The 21690-nt window shown below is 42.5% G+C and overlaps 1 protein-coding gene across 5 annotated transcripts in view; it reads right to left on the bottom strand.

Moving 5' to 3' along the window:
• Positions 1-21690, bottom strand: part of Tmtc1 (transmembrane O-mannosyltransferase targeting cadherins 1) — a 348737-nt gene that overhangs the window by 62872 nt on the left and 264175 nt on the right. For all 5 annotated transcript variants that reach the window (XM_029478417.2, XM_029478419.2, XM_085839758.1 and 2 more), the window contains one exon: positions 15841-15954. In XM_029478417.2, coding sequence (XP_029334277.1) covers positions 15841-15954 — 114 coding nt within the window. The remainder of the gene's footprint in view (positions 1-15840; positions 15955-21690) is intronic.

Genomic DNA, 21690 nt, shown 5'->3' with positions numbered 1-21690 from the left:
TTATTATTCAGCATGATATTGTCCTTGTGACTGTTTACAGTCTAAGCTCATGTGACCTTGCACAGAACTTGAACATGAGTGAAGTTGCTCACATGACTTTGCTTAATCCCCAGAATGCCCTCAGAATGTAAATTCCTTCATGCTCTGATTAAAGTTGACTATTACATGTGCCTTTAGTTCACCTCAGTTTTAGGCTCCACTCTCCCAAGTTCACACTGCCAAATAGATGGTGCTATTCCATGGAAAGGAAGCAAGGCTAAAGAACTCAGGGAACCAAAGACAGTTTACTGAGATGTAGTGGGCAGTTTCTGCAGAGAATGTGAGTAACTGGGTGTGTAGTACAGGAGAAGGGTCTGGAAATGCCCTGTAGCCTGCCAGGCGGGTGGCTGTGATAATGGGAAGACAGACAATGCAGAGATGCATCTGAGCGCTGACAGGACATGAAAGAAAATGAAGGCCCAAAAAGAAAGCCCAGAGGAAGAGGGGAGGGGAGAACTGTTTATTAAGAGTTTGGAAGAGGGAGAATATTCTATAGAAATATCAGGTAAACCAGCAGCATGTATCACCATGCTAAAACCCAACCAAGGTAAAGGGTGTCCAACTTGAAGATGAGGGTGGGTCAGAAAAGTCAAGTGCTCCAGTACTCAGGTGGTTCCACAGGCCCATCTACTGGGAGGCAGCTGGTGACCTCGAGAGCAGTTCCAGGGATCCTAGGGAGAGGGTCTATGGAAGCAGGAGGGACACAAGGAAGATGCTGTAGATGTCTAGGAGATTGTGTCACTGGGAACAAAAAGGGAATAGAATCAACAGCCCACATGGCAGTCAGAGAAGAAATCGAGACAGGCTTATGTGTGGGGTTGTTTAAAATTGGAGCAACTAAAGAATATTTATAAAGCAACAGAAAGTGCCAGAAGAAGGACAGTCACAGCAACAGAGTTAAATAAAGGATTGCTAGTCAGATTATTTCAGTGCTGGATATTATGGGATCCTGGGCAAAACTTGAGGATGAAGCAGAGCAGCAGAGTGGATAAAATGGTGGATAAAATGCTCACTGCTCATGTGTAAAGACCAGAGTTTGGTTATACAGAATCCATATAGATGTCAAGGAGATATAGAGAGACAGGGAGTTCTCAGGGCAATCTGGCTGGCTAGACTAGGGGTATGACTTCTGTGAACCCTGAGGTCCAGGCTCAATGAGTAAGTTGGACCTTGTCTAAGTTACTTTTGTATTGCTATGGTGAGACACCATGGCCAAGTCAAATTATAGAAGAGGAATTTATTTGGAGCTTACAGTTTCAGAGAGGTAGAGTACATGACCATCATAATATCGAGGCAGACAGACAGGCATGGTGCTGGAGCAGTAGCTGAGGGCTCACATCTTGAAACACAACCAGAAGGGAGGGAGGGAAGGGGAGAGGGAGAAGGAAGGGGAGAGGTAGTGAGAAGGATAGAGATTGAGGGAAGGGGAGAGGGGAGAAGAGAGGGAGGGGGAGAGGGTGACTGATTCTGAATGGTCAAAGTCCACCCACAGTGACACACCTCCTCCAACAAGGCCACACCTCCTAATCCTTTCCAAACAGTTCCATCAACTAAGGAACAAATACTTGAGATTATGTAGGCCATTCTCATGCAAACATCCACGGACCTCAATTAAAGATTCTAGCCTTTAGTCTTAGGCTTCCACACCTGTATACACATGGAGGAAATGGCTCATTGGCTTCTGGAAGCAGCAGGGGCAGCTAAGTTTAAGTCCTGAAGCAGTCTGATGTGGACCTCTCCTTCAGGGATGAAGGTCCTTGTGGAAAGTTTCAACCCAGTCAGTGAGGTTCACTGGCACTATGCAGTCATCCACCTGACACGGGAGCTCAGGATTTAAGCTTGAATCTTATTTGAAAGAATTCACCTCACAGAACCATTGAGGATAAGGCTCGAACAAACATCTGGATATAATGGCCCAATTGGCTAAGTGTCCCCATCACAAGCCTATCTGGTGGCAGGAGGAACAGAGGCCTGAGGTAAATCTCATATGTTTGTTAGAAACTACAAGATATCTTGATAGCAACTGCAGCCTTTTAGCCTTTACACTATACTTAGATTTTGTAAACAGTTTGGGCAATTTAGACAGTTTAAAGTTACATATATTTATTTGGGCATTGTAGTTGTGGTGGTCTGAATAAGAATGGCCTCCACAAGCTCATGCATTTGAATGCTTAGTGGGATTAGGAGGTGTGACCTTGTTGGAGGAGGTGTGGCCTTGATGGAGGAGGTGTGGTCTTGATGGAGGAGGTGTGATCTTGATGGAGGAGGTGTGGTCTTGATGGAGGTGAACACTGCTGTTTCAAAAGCCTATGCCAAAGTCCCTGCATACTACCATGCTCCCTCCTATGATAAGAATGGACCAACCCTTTGAAACTATAAGCAAGTTGCTAATAAAATGTTTTCTTTTATAGGAATTGCCTTGGTCATGGTATCTTTTCATAGTCATAGAACTGTGACTAAAACAGTAGTGGACAACTATAATTTCAGCATTTGGGAGGCTAAGGCAGAAGGATTGTTCCAACTTCAAAGCCAACCTGTGCCACATGGTCTGGGTGACAGCTGGAATAGTAGGGGTGGTGGCCTGGTTAGGATTTGGTTCTGAAGGGCATTTGCTAAGTGATTTGGACATAACTTTAAGCTTGCTACAGGAATAATAATGAGGTGGCAACACTGTCATCATTAACACAGTCAGACTCGATTCTGGCGAAAAGCTATGAAATCTAAGAAACTTCAGCTCCCATACATTTTGGGTAATACTGGGCTATATCATACCACTTTGTTCCTCCTCCAGTTTGGAGGCACTCACTTTCAGCTGCCAGAAATGTAGATGCTACCAAGATCATCTCTCATCTCCACAGAAACCTGGGCATAGTGCCTGGCTGGTAAAGGGGTGTTTAGATTGATGTCTACTCAGGACAGCCCCACAGCATGCAGAAGTCCTCAGGGTCAGTGAGCCTGATGCAGTTCACTGCATCCCTATGCCCTTTCCACCCTGCACTCTGCTTCCTTCCTGTGTTTATGAGAGTGCTCTGGAAAGATTTCCTGCATGCAAACCTCTGCCCTGGAGTCTAATCCTGCAAATCCTCATCTAAGCTAGTCAAATGAAAGTGAAGCATGGGGAGGAGGAGACACAGCATGAAGCTGCCAAAGATAAATAGTGATGACTTCATTTTGAAACCCAGTTGAAGAATTGGCCACAATTTCATTAAAATTCAGAATCTTTCTAAATAATGTTAATTCCTTAAACTTTATGAATATGAGACATATGTATATGTGTGTATACATGCATGTGTGTAAGTGACATTTATGTGTGTGTAGTATGTCTGTATCTATGTATGTAGATTAAGAATGAAATTTCTTCTTGGTTCATCAACAGGAAGAAACAAAAATAATTTCAAATACTTCCTTGTGGTAATTGGAAAGCTCTTTAGACCTTCACAGATAAAACACCATACCAGCCAAAGAAATCATCTCCCTGAGGCTAAACCTAGCTAACAAACTTTATTAAGATTTTAATTCTTTTCAGAGACACAAGATGACACAAGGTGTCATGATCACAAGAAAGACATTTGAAATGTTCCCTCTGGGCAGACTGTAAAGCTTTTAGAAGCACTCGTTGACTCCTGATATTTAATGATCGAACTCCAGCAGCATATAAACAGCATTTTAAAGGAATTACAATGAGCTAGTGCTCACACACTAGAGGCATCAAGAACGATGGTTGATTAGACACCTTGGGTTTCCTCAAACCCTAATGACAACCATGCTTCTGTAATACTTATTCCTCTATTAGTTCATTTTCCACAGACAGTCATCTCAATTTAATGGGATCTCCCTGAAGAATTCTAGTCATCATGTGTAGGAGGAAATACAAAGAACTACATCAATGGGCTCTGTTCTCCTGCCAAGTCTATTCTATACATTGAACAAACTGCAATAGATTTTAGTTCAATTCTTTCCCTGTACTAGACAATCAAATAGTGGGTGGATGTATTATTTCCTTTTCTTGTACCTGTGGTAAAATATGTGGCAGAAGAAACTTGGTGGGGGCGGGGAGGGAAGATTGACTTTGAGAAGATAAAAATGTTTCATGGTAGAGAATAAGGCTGCTTGCTCATACCTATCCCAAAGGGTAATCCTGGCACTCAGCCAGCTTCCTCCTTTCCCCTTTCCATTCAGCTAAAGACCCCAGCTTGTGGAGTAGTGCCAGTTACATTCAGAGTAAGTCTTCTCTCTTTGGAAACACCCTCACAGACACACTCAGAAGTGTCCCTCATCAATGACCTAAGTGTTTCTTAACCAGTCAAGTCAACAATGGAAATTACCCATCACTTTGGACTTTTCTTTTGTACAAGAGAAAAATTTAGTTGGCCTGATATTTCCTGTGGTAGTTTGAATGAGAATGGCTTCTATAGGCACATATATTTCAATGCTTGGTCCCTAGCGAGTGGAGCTGTTTGAGAAAGATTAGGAGGTATGATGTCATTGGAGGAGGTGTGTCATTGGGGCAAGCTTTGAGGTTTTAGAACCCCACGCCAGTCTCAGTTTTCTCTCTGCCTTGTGTCTGTGGATCAAGACGTGAGCACTTAACAACTGCTTCGGTGCCATGCCCACCTGTCTGCTGCCATGCTCTGTACCCGGTGCCATGCCCACCTGTCTGCTGCCATGCTCTGTACCCGGTGCCATGCCCACCTGTCTGCTGCCATGCTCTGTACCCGGTGCCATGCCCACCTGTCTGCTGCCATGCTCTGTACCCGGTGCCATGCCCACCTGTCTGCTGCCATGCTCTGTACCCGGTGCCATGCCCACCTGTCTGCTGCCATGCTCTGTACCCAGTGCCATGCCCACCTGTCTGCTGCCATGCTCTGTACCATGATGGTCATGTACTTTCCCTCTGAAACTGTACGCACCCCCAAAACGGTTTCTTCTTTAAGTTCTCTCAGTCATTATATCTTAGCACAGCAATAGAAAAGTAATTAAGACAACTCCCCATGAGCGCACACACACACACACACACACACACACACACCCCAAAGGAACAAGGCTATTGCCCTCTGCTGTTGGTTGCTCACTATAACTAGATGGTAAGAGCCTATTGCTGCAGATACAACTTTGGTTGTACCACGTGGAGAGATCAAGCTGGAACTGTCCTGAAAACTTCTTCCCTGCAAGTTAGATTTCTAAGTTTCAGAGAGGCTATCTAGGCTGTTGAGGGAGAAAAACCCACGAGTGGAATTATGCTGTGGTGAACTCTGCACTCAATACTGACTGATTTGCCAGGCAAGATGTGCTCACTGGTGCAATAGTAGCCTAAAGGATATGGGTGTAATCAATCATTTTGGACTGATTTTAAGAGCGTTTACACAGGAATTCATGCCTGGTACTTGAACCTCATTACAATGTCTACCTGAGTGGTTTTAGAGTAAACATCATATCATCTGACAGCATTACGGCGACCGTGGTGGCTACATTTTCTGTGGGTTTACAAGGGAGCCATTTTTGTAAGAATAATTGTCTGGGTGGTAGAAGGTTACAGACCCCCTATCTGGATAGAATCCTACACATTGTCAGGGATGACACCTCTACGTAATGAAGGTTCCATGGAACCTTACCTGATAGAAGAGTCTTATATCTTCCTTCCTTCCTTCCTTCCTTCCTTCCTTCCTTCCTTCCTTCCTTCCTTCCTTCCTTCCTTCCTATCTCTTTGTCTCTCCCTCCTTTCCTCACACCATTCTTTCTTTCTTTGGGGATGGGAATGAGAGTTAAAGCAATTCTTTACCATGTAGCCCTGGCAGGCCTACAACTCACTATGTAGACCAGGCTGGCTTTGAACTTCCACTGGCCCTCATGCTTCTGCATCTCACATTCTGGGATTTCAAGCATGCATCACTTTGCTCAACCAGGAGTCTTTCTGATCTGCCTAGACAAAGGCAAACTTTAGTCTCTATCCCAGGAGCTAGTTCTGACCAATAGGGTTTAACAACATGAATTTAACCATGCAGGAGACTTAAACAGTGAAAAGCATATTCCATATCTATCCCTTGCAGTAAGACTGTGCTTCAAAAAGCCTGTCAACTATGCCACCAGATCTCCAGACAGCCTCTAAACCAAGTGCATGTGTAGAATGTGTACAATGCAGAGACTCAGCCCTCCACTCCCAGAGCTAAACCCTGAATGACTACTAGTACTCAGATGTGTCTAGTAAAGTTTTTTTTTTTTTACTTATAATATTCACTGCCTTGAAATATTTTACAAAAATAAAATATAAGTGTGGGGGAAAGTTGTTATTTCTAAGGAAAGTAGGTAAAAATTAGAAATACTAAAAAAGGTTTTGTTCAAAAATTTGCCACTGATTTGTGAAACCGCTGTAAAAGACTAGAGAAAAAAATCTCAGGTAGAATGCTTGAATGACTGTTTTAAATTTTGATTCTTCTCTAAAATAACTAAACTAAGACTACACATGGATAGGCACCATTATTGCAAAGTCTAATCGGCAGGTTCTTAAGGGTTTTTGTTTTTGTTACTAGAAGTCTGGTGAATGGATACATATTTGAAACTTCAAGGCAAAATAAAGTACTGGGGAATGTTCCTAAGCCTGGGCCTGTGGTGTAGGCCTGTAATCCCAGCTATTCAGGAGGCTGAGGCAGAAGGATTGAAGTTCAAGACTAACCTAGGCACCTAAGACACTTGTAAAGTGTAAAAGGGTATGGGGGGGTGGTGCTAAGGAGTAAAAGAAGGGGAATAAGAGGGAGAAAAAAAGGGAGAGAAGAGGGGAGGCAAAGGAGGGAAGGAAGAGGAGGAGGAGATCTGTTTCACAGTTCTCTACTTTTAGCTCACTTGTAAAACTAGTCAGTAATCCAAAAACACCCAAATAGCCCTGCGTGAACTCAACATCTTCTGCACATTGTTCAGGCAGGGCCAGCTCCTCCTCTGGACTTACTGGATAAGGTGTTGCTTGGCAATTGTTAGGTGGAAATGATTGTTAGTGGGTCTCTCCTATCACCTGCCATGAAACAGTAGGACATAGTCCTACAAAATACAAAATTAAAAAGCTTTGGAGGTGAAAACACAGTAGATACACCCATGTTTTCTGATTCTCTCAAATGGGAATCTGTGATGGCTATTCCTGGTTGTCAGCTTGACTACATCTGGAATGAACTACAATATAGATATAGAGGGCACAGATGTGATCTAGATCGTGAGGCTGGAAGACACAGACCCTTGACCCAGATCTTGACATGGGATGACACATGCTTTTCATCCAGATCTTGAGGTACAGTGGCCATGGGCCCAGTGTACTGGCTATTTTTGTGTCAACTTGACACAGCTGGAGTTATCACAGAGAAAGGAGCTTCAGTTGAGGAAATGCCTCCATGAGATCCAACTGTAAGGCATTTTCTCAATTAGTGATCAAGGGGGAAAGGCCCCTTGTGGGTGGGACCATCCCTGGGCTGGTAGTCTTGGGTTCTATAAGAGAGTAGGCTGAGCAAGCCAGGGGAGGCAAGCCAGTAAAGAACATCCCTCCATGGCCTCTGCATCAGCTCCTGCTCCCTGACCTGTTTGAGTTCCAGTCCTGACTTCTTTGGTGATGAACAGCAGCATGGAAGTGTAAGCCAAATAAACCCTTTCCTCCCCAACTTGCTTCTTGGTCATGATGTTTGTGCAGAAATAGAAACCCTGACTAAGACACCCAGGCAAAGTAGTATATGCCTTTAATCCCAGGAGACTGAGGCAAGCAGATCTCTGAGGTCAAGGCCAGCCTGGGACAAGGAAGTTCAAAATCCAGAGGTTGTACTAACCTTTAACCTGGGCTACACCTTCTGCTGGAGGCCTGTATCAGGACACTGAAAGAAGGAAGGTTCACTCTTTTTCCCATTTGCACTTACTTGCCAGCACATCTGTGGGAACCTACTTCCTCAGGATTCTAGCTTATACAGGAGACCAGCTGAAACACCTAGCCTTGTGGGACTGAGCAACTACTAGATTCTTAGACTTCCCATTCACATCTGCCATTGTTGGTTTAGTTGGACTGCAAACTGTGAGTCATTACAATAAATTCCCTTAATAGATAGAGACATTCCATAAGTTCTGGAACTCTAGAGAACCCCAAATAATACAGAATCTCAGGCTTTAGTGTCAAAACTGGAAAGGTGATTCCTGTAGATACACAAAGCTAACACTCATAAGCTTGGCTTTTATTGAGGACATAAGGCAAGGTTTCTGAGGTGGTCTGCATATGAATGAAGTGGCTCCACTGTCCTAAGCACTAGCCTTGGCCCCCAGATGGAGGAGCTGTTTAAGAAAGTTGTAGAACCTGTAGGAGGGAGCCTCACTGAAGGAAGTAGGTCACTGGATGGGCTTTGAGGTCTACAGCCTGGCGCACTTCCCCTTTGCTCTCTGCTCCCTGATAATAGATAAATTCCACTACCTGTGGGGTTTTCATGGTCATTTCAGTAGTGGGGGTGAGGGTGGGGGGAGGTAATTGCAGAACTGATCCAAACCCCAGTGCCTTTAATTTGCTGCTTCCCCAGTCACTTCTTCCTTGCTGTGGTAAATAAGGAAAGCATGAGATACTCTAGGGTTGAAAGGGAGGAAGGGCCATTGGGGAGGAGATGAGTCCCTGTAAGCAATCCCCAGGATGAAATAGCAGTAATGAAGTATGGGCAATCTTCCAGTCACCAAGGATAAACAACTGCCAAGATGATGAATGCTCCTGGGATTTTCTTCTTTTGTCTAACACAAAGAGTGACAGCATACTTTAACACAGAAAGTACAACACTCATATCCACTGAAGGTCCATGGCAGAGGAGGGCATTCTAAAATGAGATTTTAAATCAGAAATATTTAGAATCCAGGCTGAGAGCATTAAATAATTCACTAATTTCAGCATTGGATTTATAGCTTTGATTATCTTTTCCCATTCTTCAGGGTGTATATTTCTTCTAGAATCAAACATTTATTTTTATTGTTTCACAGGAAAGGAGCAGAAACTCCCAACTGGCTACTGTAATTTTGTGGAATCAACTGCCAGAGAATTTAATGTAGGCCTTTGGCCCAGCTGTGGATTAAGGTCATATTTACTTTTCTATTTGAAGCTGACAGAATTTGTAAACACTCTGGTAATCCTTCTCTGTTGCACCAATACTGTTGGACAGTATTGGTTTTTCTTCAAGAATGGAAGAGAAACCATGAAACATCCACTATTAAGGTCAAGCATACTTTATGTGTAAAACTGGTGGAATATATCGACCTTTTTCTGTTTTGGCTTTTTTAAAAATTTTTTATTAGGTATTTTCCACATTTACATTTCCAATGCTATCCCAAAAGTCCCCCATACCCTCCTCCCCACTCCCCTACACAACCACTCCCACTTCTTGGCCCTGGCGTTCCCCTGTACTGAGGCATATAAAGTTTGCACAACCAATGGGCCTCTCTTTCCACTGATGGCCACCTAGGCCATCTTTGATACATATGCAGCTAGAGACACGAACTCTGGGGGTACTGGTTAGTTCATATTGTTCCACCAATAGGGTTGCAGATCCCTTTAGCTCCTTGGGTACTTTCTCTAGCTCCTCCATTGCAGGCCCTGTGATCCATCCAATAGCTGACTGTGAGCATCCAGTTATGTGTTTGCTAGGCCCCGGCATAGTCTCACAAGAGACAGCTATATCAGGGTCCTGTCAGCAAACTCGCGCTAGTGTATGCAATGGTGTAAACGTTTGGAGGCTGATTATGGGATGGATCCCTGGATATGGCAGTCTCTAGATGGTCCATCCTTTTGTCTCAGCTCCAAACTTTGTCTCTGTAACTCCTTCCATGGGTGTTTTGTTCCCAATTCTAATAAGGGGCAAAGTGTCCAAACTTTGATCTTTGCTCTTCTTGAGTTTCATGTATTTCACAAATTGTATCTTATATCTTGGGTATTCTAAGTTTCTGGGCTAACATCCACTTGTTAGTGAGTACATATCATTTGAGTTCTTTTGTGATTGTGTTACCTCACTCAGGATGATGCCCTCCAGGTCCATCCTTTTGCCTAGGAATTTCATAAATTCATTCTTTTTAATAGCTAAGTAGTACTCCATTGTGTAAATGTACCACATTTTTTGTATCCATTCCTAGGTTGAGGGGCATCTGGGTTCTTTCCAGCTTCTGGCTATTTTAAATAAGGCTGCTATGAACATAGTGGAGCATGTGTCCTTCTTACCAGTTGGAACATCTTCTGGATATATGCCCAGGAGAGGTATTGCAGGATGCTCTGGTAATACTATGTCCAATTTTCTGAGGAACTGCCAGACTGATTTCCAGAGTGGTTGTACAAGCTTGCAATCCCACCAACAATGGAGGAGTGTTCCTCTTTCTCCACATCCTCGCCAGCATCTGTTATCACCTGAATTTTTGATCTTAGCCATTCTGACTGGTGTAAGATGGAATCTCGGGGTTGTTTTGATTTGAATTTCCCTGATGATTAAGGATGCTGAACATTTTTTCAGGTGCTTCTTAGCCATTCGGTATTCCTCAGGTGAGAATTCTTTGTTTAGCTCTGAGCCCCATTTTTTAATGGGGTTATTTGACTTTCTGGAGTCCACCTTCTTGAATTCTTTATATATGTTGGATATTAGTCCCCTATCTAATTTAGGATAGGAAAAGATCCTTTCCCAATCTGTTGGTGGCCTTTTGGTCTTATTGAGACCATGTCTTTTGCCTTACAGAAGCTTTGCAGTTTTATGAGGTCCCATTTGTCAATCCTCAATCTTACAGCACAAGCCATTGCTGTTCTATTCAGGAATTTTTCCCCTGTGCCCATATCTTTGAGGCTTTTCCCCACTTTCTCCTCTATAAGTTTCAGTGTCTCTGGTTTTATGTGGAGTTCCTTGATCCACTTAGATTTGACCTTAGTACAAGGAGATAGGAATGGATCAATTCGCATTCTTCTACATGATAACCACCAGTTGTGCCAGCACCATTTGTTGAAAATGCTGTCTTTTTTCCACTACATGGTTTTAGCTCCCTTGTCAAAGATCAAATGAACATGGGTGTATGGGTTCATTTCTGGGTCTTCAATTCTATTCCACTGGTCTACTTGTCTGTTGCTATACCAGTACCATGCAGTTTTTATCACAATTGCTCTGTAGTAAAGCTTTAGGTCCGGCATGGTGATTCCACCAGAGGTTCTTTTATCCTTGAGAAGAGTTTTTGCTATCCTAGGTTTTTTTGTTATTCCAGATGAATTTGCAGATTGCTCTTTCTAATTCGTTGAAGAATTGAGTTGGAAATTTGATGGGGAATGCATTGAATCTGTAGATTGCTTTTGGCAAGATAGCCATTTTTACTATATTAATCCTGCCAATCCATGAGCATGGGAGATCTTTCCATCTTCTGAGATCTTAGTTAATTTCTTTCTTCAGAGACTTGAAGTTCTTATCATACAGATCTTTCACTTCCTTAGTTAGAGTCACGCCAAGGTATTTTATATTATTTGTGACAATTGTGAACGGTGTTGTTTCCCTAATTTCTTTCTCAGCCTGTTTATTCTTTGTGTAGAGAAAGGCCATTGACTTGTTTGAGTTAATTTTATATCCAGCTACTTCACTGAAGCTGTTTATCAGGTTTAGGAGTTCTCTGGTGGAATTTTTAGGGTCACTTTTATATATATACTATCATATTATCTGCAAAAAGTGATATTTTGACTTCTTCCTTTCCAATTTGTATCCCCTTGATCTCCTTTTGTTGTTGAATTGCTCTGGCTAGGCCTTCAAGTACAATGTTGAATAGGTAGGGAGAAAGTGGGCAGCCTTGTCTAGTCCCTGATTTTAGTGGGATTGGTTCCTTCCAGTTTCTCATCATTTACTTTGATGTTGGCTACTAGTTTGCTGTAGATTGCTTTTATCATGTTTAGGTATGGGCCTTGAATTCCTGATCTTTCCAAGACTTTTATCATGAATGGGTGTTGGATTTTGTCAAATGCTTTCTCTGCGTCTAAGGAGATGATCATGTGCTTTTTTGTCATTGAGTTTGTTTATATAATGGATTACGTTGATGGATTTCCACATATTAAACCATCCCTGCATCCCTGGAATGAAACCTCCTTGGTCATGATGGATGATTGTTTTAATGTGTTCTTGAATTCGGTTAGCGAGAATTTTATTGAGGATTTTTGCATCGACATTCATAAGGGAAATTGGTCTGAATTTCTCTATCTTTGTTGGATCTTATTGTGGTTTAGGTATCAGAATAATTGTGGCTTCATAGAATGAGTTGGGTAGAGTACCTTCTACTTCTATTTAGTGGAATAGTTTGTGCAGAACTGGAATTAGATCTTCTGTGAAGGTCTGATAGAACTCTGCACTAAACCCATCTGGTCCTGGGCTTTTTTTGGTTGGGAGACTATTAATAACTGCTTCTATTTCTTTAGGGGATATGGGATTGTTTAGATCGTTAACTTGATCCTTATTTAACTTTGGTACCTGGTATCTGTCTAGAAATTTGTCCATTTCATCCAGGTTTTCCAGTTTTGCTGAGTATAGCCTTTTGTAGAAGGATATGATGGTGTTTTGGATTCCTTCAGGATCTGTTGTTATGTCTCCCTTTTCATTTCTGATTTTGTTAATTAGGATGCTGTCCCTGTGCCCTCTAGTGAGTCTGGCTAAGGGATTATCTATCTTGTTGATTTTCTCAAAGAACCAGCTCCTTGATTGGTTGATTCTTTGGATAGTTCTTCTTGTTTCCACTTGGTTGATTTCACCCCTGAGTTTGATTATTTCCTGCTGTCTACTCCTCTTGGGTGAATTTGCTCCCTTTTGTTCTAGACCTTTTAGGTGTTTTGTCAAGCTGCTAGTGTGTGCTCTCTCTAGTTTCTTTTTGGAGGCACTCAGAGCCATGAGTTTCCCTCTTAGAAATGCTTCCATTGTGTCCCATAAGTTTGGGTATGTTGTGGCTTCATTTTCATTAAACTCTAAAAAGTCTTTAATTTCTTTCTTTATTCCTAACTTGACCAAGGTATCATTGAGAAGACTGTTGTTCAGTTTCCACGTGAATGTTGGCTTTCCATTATTTATGTTGTTATTGAAGATCAGCCTTAGTCCATGGTGGTCTGATAGGATGCATGGGGCAATTTCAATAGTTTTGTATCTGTTGAGGCCTGTTTTGTGACAAATTATATGGTCAATTTTGGAGAAGGTACCATGAGGTGCTGAGAAGAAGGTATATCCTTTTGTTTTAGGATAAAATGTTCTGTAGATATCTGTTAAGTCCATTTGTTTCATAACTTCTGTTAGTTTCACTGTGTCTCTGTTTAGTTTCTGTTTTCATGATCTGTTCATTGATGAAAGTGGTGTGTTGAAGTCTCCCACTATTATTGTGTGAGGTGCAATGTGGGCTTTGAGCTTTACTAAAGTTTCTTTAATGAATGCGGCTGCCCTTGCGTTTGGAGCATAGATATTGAGAATTGAGAGTTCGTCTTGGAGGATTTTACCTTTGATGAGTATGAAGTGTCCCTCCTTGTCTTTTTTGATAATTTTGGGTTGGAAGTCGATTTTATTTGATATTAGAATGGCTACTCCAGATTATTTCTTCAGACCATTTGCTTGGAAAATTGTTTTCCAGTCTTGCACTCTGAGGTAGTGTCTATCTTTTTCCCTGAGATAGGTTTACTATAAGCAGCAAATTGTTGGGTCCTGTTTCTGTAGCCAGCCTGTTAGTCTATGTCTTTTTATTGGGGAGTTGAGTCCATTGATATTAAGAGATATTAGGGAGAAGTAATTGTTGCTTCCTTTTATTTTTGTTGTTAGAGTTGGTGTTCTGTTTTTGTGGCTGTCTTCTTTTAGGTTTGTTGAGGGATTACCTTCTTGCTTTTTCTAGGACGTGGTTTCCGTCCTTGTATTGGTTTTTTTCTGTTATTATCCTTTGAAGTGCTCGATTCGTGGAAAGATAATGTGTGAATTTGATTTTATCGTGGAATACTTTGGTTTCTCTATCTATGGTAGTTGAGAGTTTGGCTGGGTATAGTAGCTTGGGCTGGCATTTGTGTTCTCTTAGTGTCTGTATAACATCTGTCCAGGATCTTCTGGCTTTCATGGTCTCTGGTGAAAAGTCTGGTGTAATTCTGATAGGCCTTCCTTTATATGTTACTTGACCTTTTTCCCTTACTGCTTTTAATATTCCATCCTTATTTAGTGCATTTGTTATTCTGATTATTATGTGTTGGGAGGAATTTCTTTTCTGGTCAAGTCTATTTGGAGTTCTCTAGGCTTCTTGTATGATCATGGGCATCTCTTTAGATTTGGGAAGTTTTCTTCTATAATTTTGTTGAAGATATTTGCCAGTCCTTTGAGTTGAAAATCTTCATTCTCAACAACTCCTATTATCTGTAGGTTTGGTCTTCTCATTGTTTCCTGGATTTCCTGGATGTTTTGAGTTAGGATCTTTTTGCATTTTGCATTTTCTTTTGATTTTTGTGCCGATGTTCTCTATGGAATCTTCTGCACCTGAGATTCTCTCTTCCATGTCTTGTATTCTGTTGCTAATGCTCGCATCTATGGTTCCAGATTTCTTTCCTAGGATTTCTATCTCCAGCGTTGTCTCACTTTGGCTTTTCTTTATTGTGTCTACTTCCCTTTTTAGGTCTAGTATGGTTTAGTTCATTTCCATCACCTGTTTGGATGTGCTTTCCTGTTTGTTTTTAAGGACTTCTACCTGTTTGTTTGAGTTTTCGTGTTTTTCTTTAAGGACTTGTAACTCTTTAGCAGTGTTCTCCTGTATTTCTTTAAGTGAGTTATTAAAGTCCTTCTTGATGTCCTCTACCATCATCATGAGATATGCTTTTAAATCCGGGCCTAGTTTTTCAGGTGTGTTGGGGTGCCCAGGACCGGGTGGGGTGGGAGTGCTGCGTTCTGATGATGGTGAGTGGTCTTGGTTTCTGTTAATAAGATTCTTATGTTTGCCTTTCACCATCTGGTAATCTCTGGAGTTAGTTGTTATAGTTGTCTCTGGTTAGATCTTGTTCCTCCGGTGATTATGTTAGCCTCTATCAGCAGACCTGGGAGACTAGCTCTCTCCTGAGTTTCAGTGGTCAGAGTACTCTCTGCTGGCAAGCTCTCCTCTTGCAGGGAAGGTTCCCAGATATCTGGCGTTCGAACCTGCCTCCTGGCAGAATTTGTGTTCCACTCACCAGAGGTCCTAAGATCCCATGGAGAGTCCTCTGGGGACCTTAGGGGTGTCTGCAGACTCTGCGCCCAAGGTGCCCCAGTGCTGGCGCCTACAGAAAGGGCTATTTTGGCTTTTTTGAGACAAGGTCTTAAAGGCTAGTTAGCCTTGACTAACTGGAATTCCTAGACTGCTGAGACTCTTTCAAAGCAAAGTGTACAATGTCTAAGAAATGGCATCCAAGGTGGCCCTCAGGCCTCCATAAAACATGCACGTACATACACCCTACCAACATACACTACATAAAATATGGATATGAGAGGCCTAGAGCTTTCTATATACATACTATTAAAAGTTAGAATATTCCTCTCCAAACTTACCAGTGTATTTTTAACAAGAAACTCCTGCTTTACATGTTTGCATCCAGCTGAGTTTCACCCCAGTGTGTTACATGTAGCAATGCTAATTTTACTTTTTACAGTATGCAGGATATGGAAAAAGCACTGAGGGGGTGCATCTTTGGCAGACTTGAATGCTGAGCCCAAAGACTCAGAATCCAAGGGTGAGCCAGTTCACTGTCAAGAGAAAAGAGTACCCACACACCCTGGGAGGGGCAGTGGCATGAGCAGGCACAAAGCAAAGGCCCTCTGTGGTGCTTACTTGAGGGCGGTTCTGTAGTGGTAGATCGCTTCCTTGTTCCGACCTTGGTCTTTTAGGAAATTGGCGTAGTTGTAATGAACCTTGGCATTGTGGGGTAGAGTCTGAACTCCAGACCTACAATGGATATTAAAAAAGAAAGAAAACAAAATCACACTATTGTCAGACTCTTTGTGTTTTACTCCCAGCTTTAGGAAGCTGCCTTTGGATGTTCACTGTCTTCATCTTAAACAAGTTCCTGAATTTTGTGATTATATGAGTGACTACAGGGAAGGAGTGAAGGCTCTAGCTAGGTGTGCACACCTGATAACACCCCGACTGAGGAGAACACAATATTCTCTGCAGGAACACATGAGGACCCTGCTCTCTGCTGGAGATTCACTGGGAGCTTGGTAAGGTGTAGTCATCTTGGCTGAGGCTTTTTGTTGAGGGCATAGCAGAACTTAACTGCAGACATGAGGGAGCAGTACAGAACCAGGGCACAAAGCCTTCAATTGTCCAGGCCAGCCTGACATTCCAACATAGGGAGCAGCAGGCAGAGGATCTGATATAAGGAACAATGGGATAAACTTAGACCCCACAGAAGATACAGACACTGTCCCTGGTTGAGTGATTCCAGACTCAGGCAAACCCTTCTTCTCTCTCATGCCTAACTCAGGTGAAGGCTTTTTATCTATAGATAGAAAGTGAAGTAGCCTAAGTGATTCTGTGTGTGCAATACAACGGTACTAGAAGGCAAGATGAGATGGATTTCATAAAGTGAGAAGGCACAACTCATAGCAAAACTGCTCCTTTGAGGCATGAGATGAAATTTAACATAAGGTGTCCTTGCTCTGAGCCTTCTTTCCACATCCTGGCTTCCTCCCACATCCCAGTTTCCTCCAACAAGGGTGTGTGTGTTTTGGGATTGTGGGGGGGATGGGGAGTAGGAGGAGGGGGCAGGAGATGGGGCAGTAAAGTAGGGCTTTACTTTATAACAATATAATGATCACATGTCTGGGTCTAGAATGTATGGTTTGCAGTAAATGCAGCATCCCAGAAGTCTGATGGCTAAAAAAAAAAAAAAAAACCAGTCTACAGATACAGAATGCTACAGTTATTTAGTACCTATGTGAAGCCCCTCAGGACCATGCTGTCCAGAAGCTGAGATATAAAATGGCCACAGAGTTTGTTCTTAGAATCTTATAGGGCTGAGGACATGTGGCCAGTTAGCAAACAGGGACAATGAAACACTCACTCCTGGGTATTGTATCAACAGATCACAGTGAGCTTAGCCCAGAGCAGACACAGAACTTCCAGAAGGCAAGCAACAAAGCTGAGGCTTTTAGGATAAAGAAAAGAGCTGGGTTAGGAGCTAGGAGAGGAGACAGTACAATGTCCTGAGCAGAAGTGGTCTGAATGTGAGATGCCCACCACAGCTCACGGTGGGGATGCTTGGGAAGTTGTGGAGTCTTTAGAAGGTAGAAGCTAGCTAGAGGAAGTAGGTCACTGGGTGTAGGGTGGTGGTCCAACACTTAGGTTTTATGGCCAGGTCCCACTTCCTATCCTTTGTTTCCTGACAGGGATATAAGAGTAGGGGCATTGGGGACAGGGGGGCTGAGAGGCACTTGATCACTGAGAGACCTGACTGAGAGTGAGGAGACCAAGAGCCTGGTAATCAAGCAGGAAACCCTGGGCTTTGTTTGAAAAGCAGTGGGGGAGTCAAGGCAAGGTTTGAAGAACAGAAATGAGACCAACAGTTGAGTGTTTGAGGATTACAATGGCTGCTTTGTGGAAATGGACTGCAGGCAGCAAGGCCTTCTGGGAAAATGCTCTGGAAACTGCACAGGAGAGCAGGAGGAAACAGGGTGATAGGAGAGAAGGAGAGGGAGAGGGAGGCAGCTGTGGTAAGGAGATACAGGAAGCAGGTAGAAGGGACAGGATCTATGATGGAATCAACCTTACACCCACAGGCCAACTCTGTTTTTGTTTTTCCTTTCTTCACTCAGTTAATCCTTCTTTTTGTTTTCTTTCTTTCAATAATTTGAGATTGAGAGATGACTGTTGACTGATGGATAAGATTTTACAAAATTAATACTGGCATATACAGTCAATGCTAACTTAAATGGCACAATCATTTAAGAAATAATTATTTTGTAATTAATGGAATAAGGATTTTGAAGCATAAAAAGCCTTGCTTAAGTTTACTCAGATAGTCTCTCATATCAGCCATAATGAAACACCACAGCTTAAGTGGCTTAAACGAGAAATTCCTTTCTCACAATTCTGGTGATTAAATTCTAAGGTCAAGTATCTAATCAGCTGCTGTCTGGGTAGGCCCTGCTCCTGGCCTGTGGACATCTCCACTCAGGCTGTGTCCTCCCATGGCCTTTCCTTGTCCATGTGCTCAGTGAGTAAATTCTCATGTCCTTTTCCCATAACAGCAGCAGACTTGGGTCAGGCCCTATCTTAATAACTTCATTCATTAGCATTTCTCTACAGATTCAGATTCAAAATACAGTAAAGTTGTATGCTGAGGCATTATCATGTGAATGGAACTTAGGGGACTCAGCCTATAAAAGTCACACAGCCTTTGCTGCCAACCACAAGCACATAATGATTATCAATTAGCAAGGAGGAGTATGTCCAAACACCACATGGCTGAACCCAGATACTGTATCTCTCATCAGATGCTAGTCTGTAGCTGAGATTACAGGCTCAGGGGGTCTCAACAGGGTCACCCCAAGCTCTGAGGATAATAAGAGAAGGGTGGGACCAGGAGAGGATTGGCTTGCCACATGCATCTGCTACGTAAACATGACCTGAAGACCAGACAGCAGATAAGAGGCTCAGGGCTCAGGCACAAGGTGTCTGGGCCTGGAGCCTGTTCCTTCACTTGACGGGAAGTGGTGGCAGGATGCTCTTGAAAGCAGAGAGGACAGGACAGAGGCCTGTTTGGAAAGAAAACCCTGGGACTTATTTTGACTAAAGGAGAATGGTTGATGAGGATGATGAAGAGTGACAAGATGGGAAACTGCTTTGTAGGCAACTGAACTCTACCAGGCCACCTCTCCAAGATGAAATTTCCATTTCATTTTTAAATATGAAGAGATAATATTAGTAGGGAAACTCCATACACTATATAAAACCCACTGGGGAAATACATTAGGACAAATTTTGTTAAAATAACAGCCTCTTTACATTTAGCCTCACTTAAAGCCCCCTGGCTGGGGCTCAAACAACTGTAGAGATGCCTGATGGGGCTAGCTGGACACAGTAGATGCCAGATTTGTACCCTGTTGCAGGAGTACAGACTTGGGAGTATCAGTCTTACTTCCTGTGGATGCTTACCCAGGGACACACTGCTGGACCACATGACTCTATTTTCAATCCCTTACAAAATCTCTATACTGTTTCTATGATGGCTAAATTTGTTTGCATTCTCACCTAGAATTTGTAATGGGTCCATCCTAACTAAGCCCTCAGCTACACTTATTCCTGGCTTGTTTAAAGCAACCATTTTATGGAGTCCAAGCTTGTCACCATTCAAAATCCTGCTTTATAATTCCAAGAGCATTACACCCAGATAAAAAAGCCCTGCAGTCTGATGTAGCTGCACTATCCTGCAGTTTGAAGTACCCTCCCTTCTTCAGTTCTGCTTTTGTTGGCCTGTGTTCACTCTTCATTGTGCTTTGTAAGAAATCATTGCCAGGGTCAGTATCAAATAGCTTCCCCCTTATTCACCTTTATCAAGATTTGGTAACATAAGGCCCATGAATAGATGAACAAATAAAGAAGTTGTGACTTTGATGTACAATAAAATATTATTCAGCTTTACAAAAGGACATTGTGCCATGTGTGACACATGAGTGGGCCTAAAAGACACATACAGGAAAAATGTTGTGTGAACAAGAATTTAAACCCACAGAGGCAGAGAGCAGGATGGTGGTGAGAGAAAATGGAGAGGGAGAAACAGGGACAGAGTTTCCAATCAAAGGATCCAAATCCAGTTAGGTGGGGTGATCCTAGAGCTTACTTGGGGAACCCTTAATTAAAGCACTATAATCTTGTTTATTTTTATCATGTCAAATAAGAGACTTGAGAATCCATAAAGTTCATCACAAATAAACTCTTGTGTGTGTGCGCACTTGCTAAGTGCTGAGATCACAGGGGTGTGCCAACACTCAGCATTTTGTTCTATTTTGCTATTAAAGACTTATTTTTGTGTGTATATGTGTTTTGCCCATATGTATGTCTGTGCAGTGCCCTCAGAGGCTACAAGAGGTCTTCTGATCCCTGTAACTGGAGTTATAAATGGTTGTGAGCTGTCATATAGGTGTCAGGAATCAAACCCAGGTCCTCTGGAAGAGCAGACGGTGCTCTTAACTGCTGAGCTAGTTCTCCAGCCCTTACTGCTCAGTGTTTTAACACATGCATTTCACATGTCTCTCACACCTTTCATTTGTAGATGACTTGAGAAATAAAAGAAATTGGGAGGAGAGAGACTAGCCACCTTCATCAGGTATCTCTCCTGGGCTTTAAAACATTGATTTATTTTGTTCACATTGCTGAATAACAGGTTGGTAGAACCTAGATAGAGACCAAACATTAAGACATCACCAAGGGCAGCCAGAGCGTCAGAGCAAAAGAAAAGAGGAGAGCTGTGTTTCTCCTCAGTTCTGAATCCTGCTTTGGCCCCAGGTTTCATACTGTACAGACAGGTACTTGTTCTCTAATTACAGAATATAGAGCACAGCTATACTCTGAGAACTTTACACAGTGTTTACTGCAAGGCAGACAATGTTAGAGGTATATCTCACTTCTTACACTATACCTTAGATGATAAACACTGTTATTCTGGATTTTCAATGAATTTACATAAATTTCTCAAGAGCAAGCAGTTAAACAGGTGAACTTACTTCAGAAAGTTTAACTCCAGACATCACTTTCAGTCACCCATCCTTCCTACTTCAGAAGCCAGCAGTGAAGTGTCCAAGTGAGATCACCATTATTTCTCACAAATGAAGCCACATACCAGACTGTCTGGCTTTAGAGAAAAAAGATTCTACAAGCCTCCAATTTTTCCCAGGACTTAGTGTCAAAGTTTTATTTAAAGTATCAGTTACTTTGATTGCACTTGACACAAAATTTCACGTGGTCTTCTAAGGCCTCCCAGTCCAAAGTTCCTTTCAGCACAGTTGTGGAATGGTTGTTTTGCTAATCAAGCACTCCCTCCATACTTCCACCTAAAGGGGCAGAAGGTTCAGGATGCAAGTCAGTGTGCTTTCTGTTTTTGTTCCTGTTGTTGTTACTGTTATCATCATCATCATCATCATCACTTTAGCTGTTGGCATCAGCTGCAGACAGCTTGAGTCCCAGCTTATTATCTTTGGAGCACATGCCTCCTTCCACTCCCACCACCTATGTAAGCACCTAGGTTTGGTTAAGCAGTACATGTCATTAGATGCCATTGGCAGAATGTGGCTTTATCCAGGAAGCATGTTTGACACAATAGCAGAATGGTTGGAAAGTGTTCCATAAAACATCACCTATTAAAAGTGAGAGAGATAAGATTAAACCAAGAGACCTTGAGGAAGTTCTTTGCCTGAACGTCAACACCTGTATTCCTGAAATGACCCCAGATTGAGGTACCAGGAGGGAGGGAGCCCTGTGTTCTTTGAGAACCTCACTGAATGAGGAGGGCTGGGGAAAAACCCAGGGTTCTTTATCTATCAGGTCTGTGAAGAGAAGCTGCATTAAAACAAACAAAAGGAAGAGAGTTTGTCTTTAGTGCTGTAGCCAAGGGTAAAATGTTAATGATCCTACAGACTAACCCTCACCTGCTAACAGCCCTAATGTCACGCACTAGGTCAC

Source organism: Mus caroli, unplaced genomic scaffold (genome assembly GCF_978045245.1).
Source record: "Mus caroli unplaced genomic scaffold, Mus_caroli_1 scaffold_7, whole genome shotgun sequence".
NCBI classification, from domain to species: domain Eukaryota; kingdom Metazoa; phylum Chordata; class Mammalia; order Rodentia; family Muridae; genus Mus; species Mus caroli.
The sequence above is the reverse complement of the archived record's forward strand: the minus strand, read 5'-3'. Positions and strand labels throughout refer to the sequence as shown.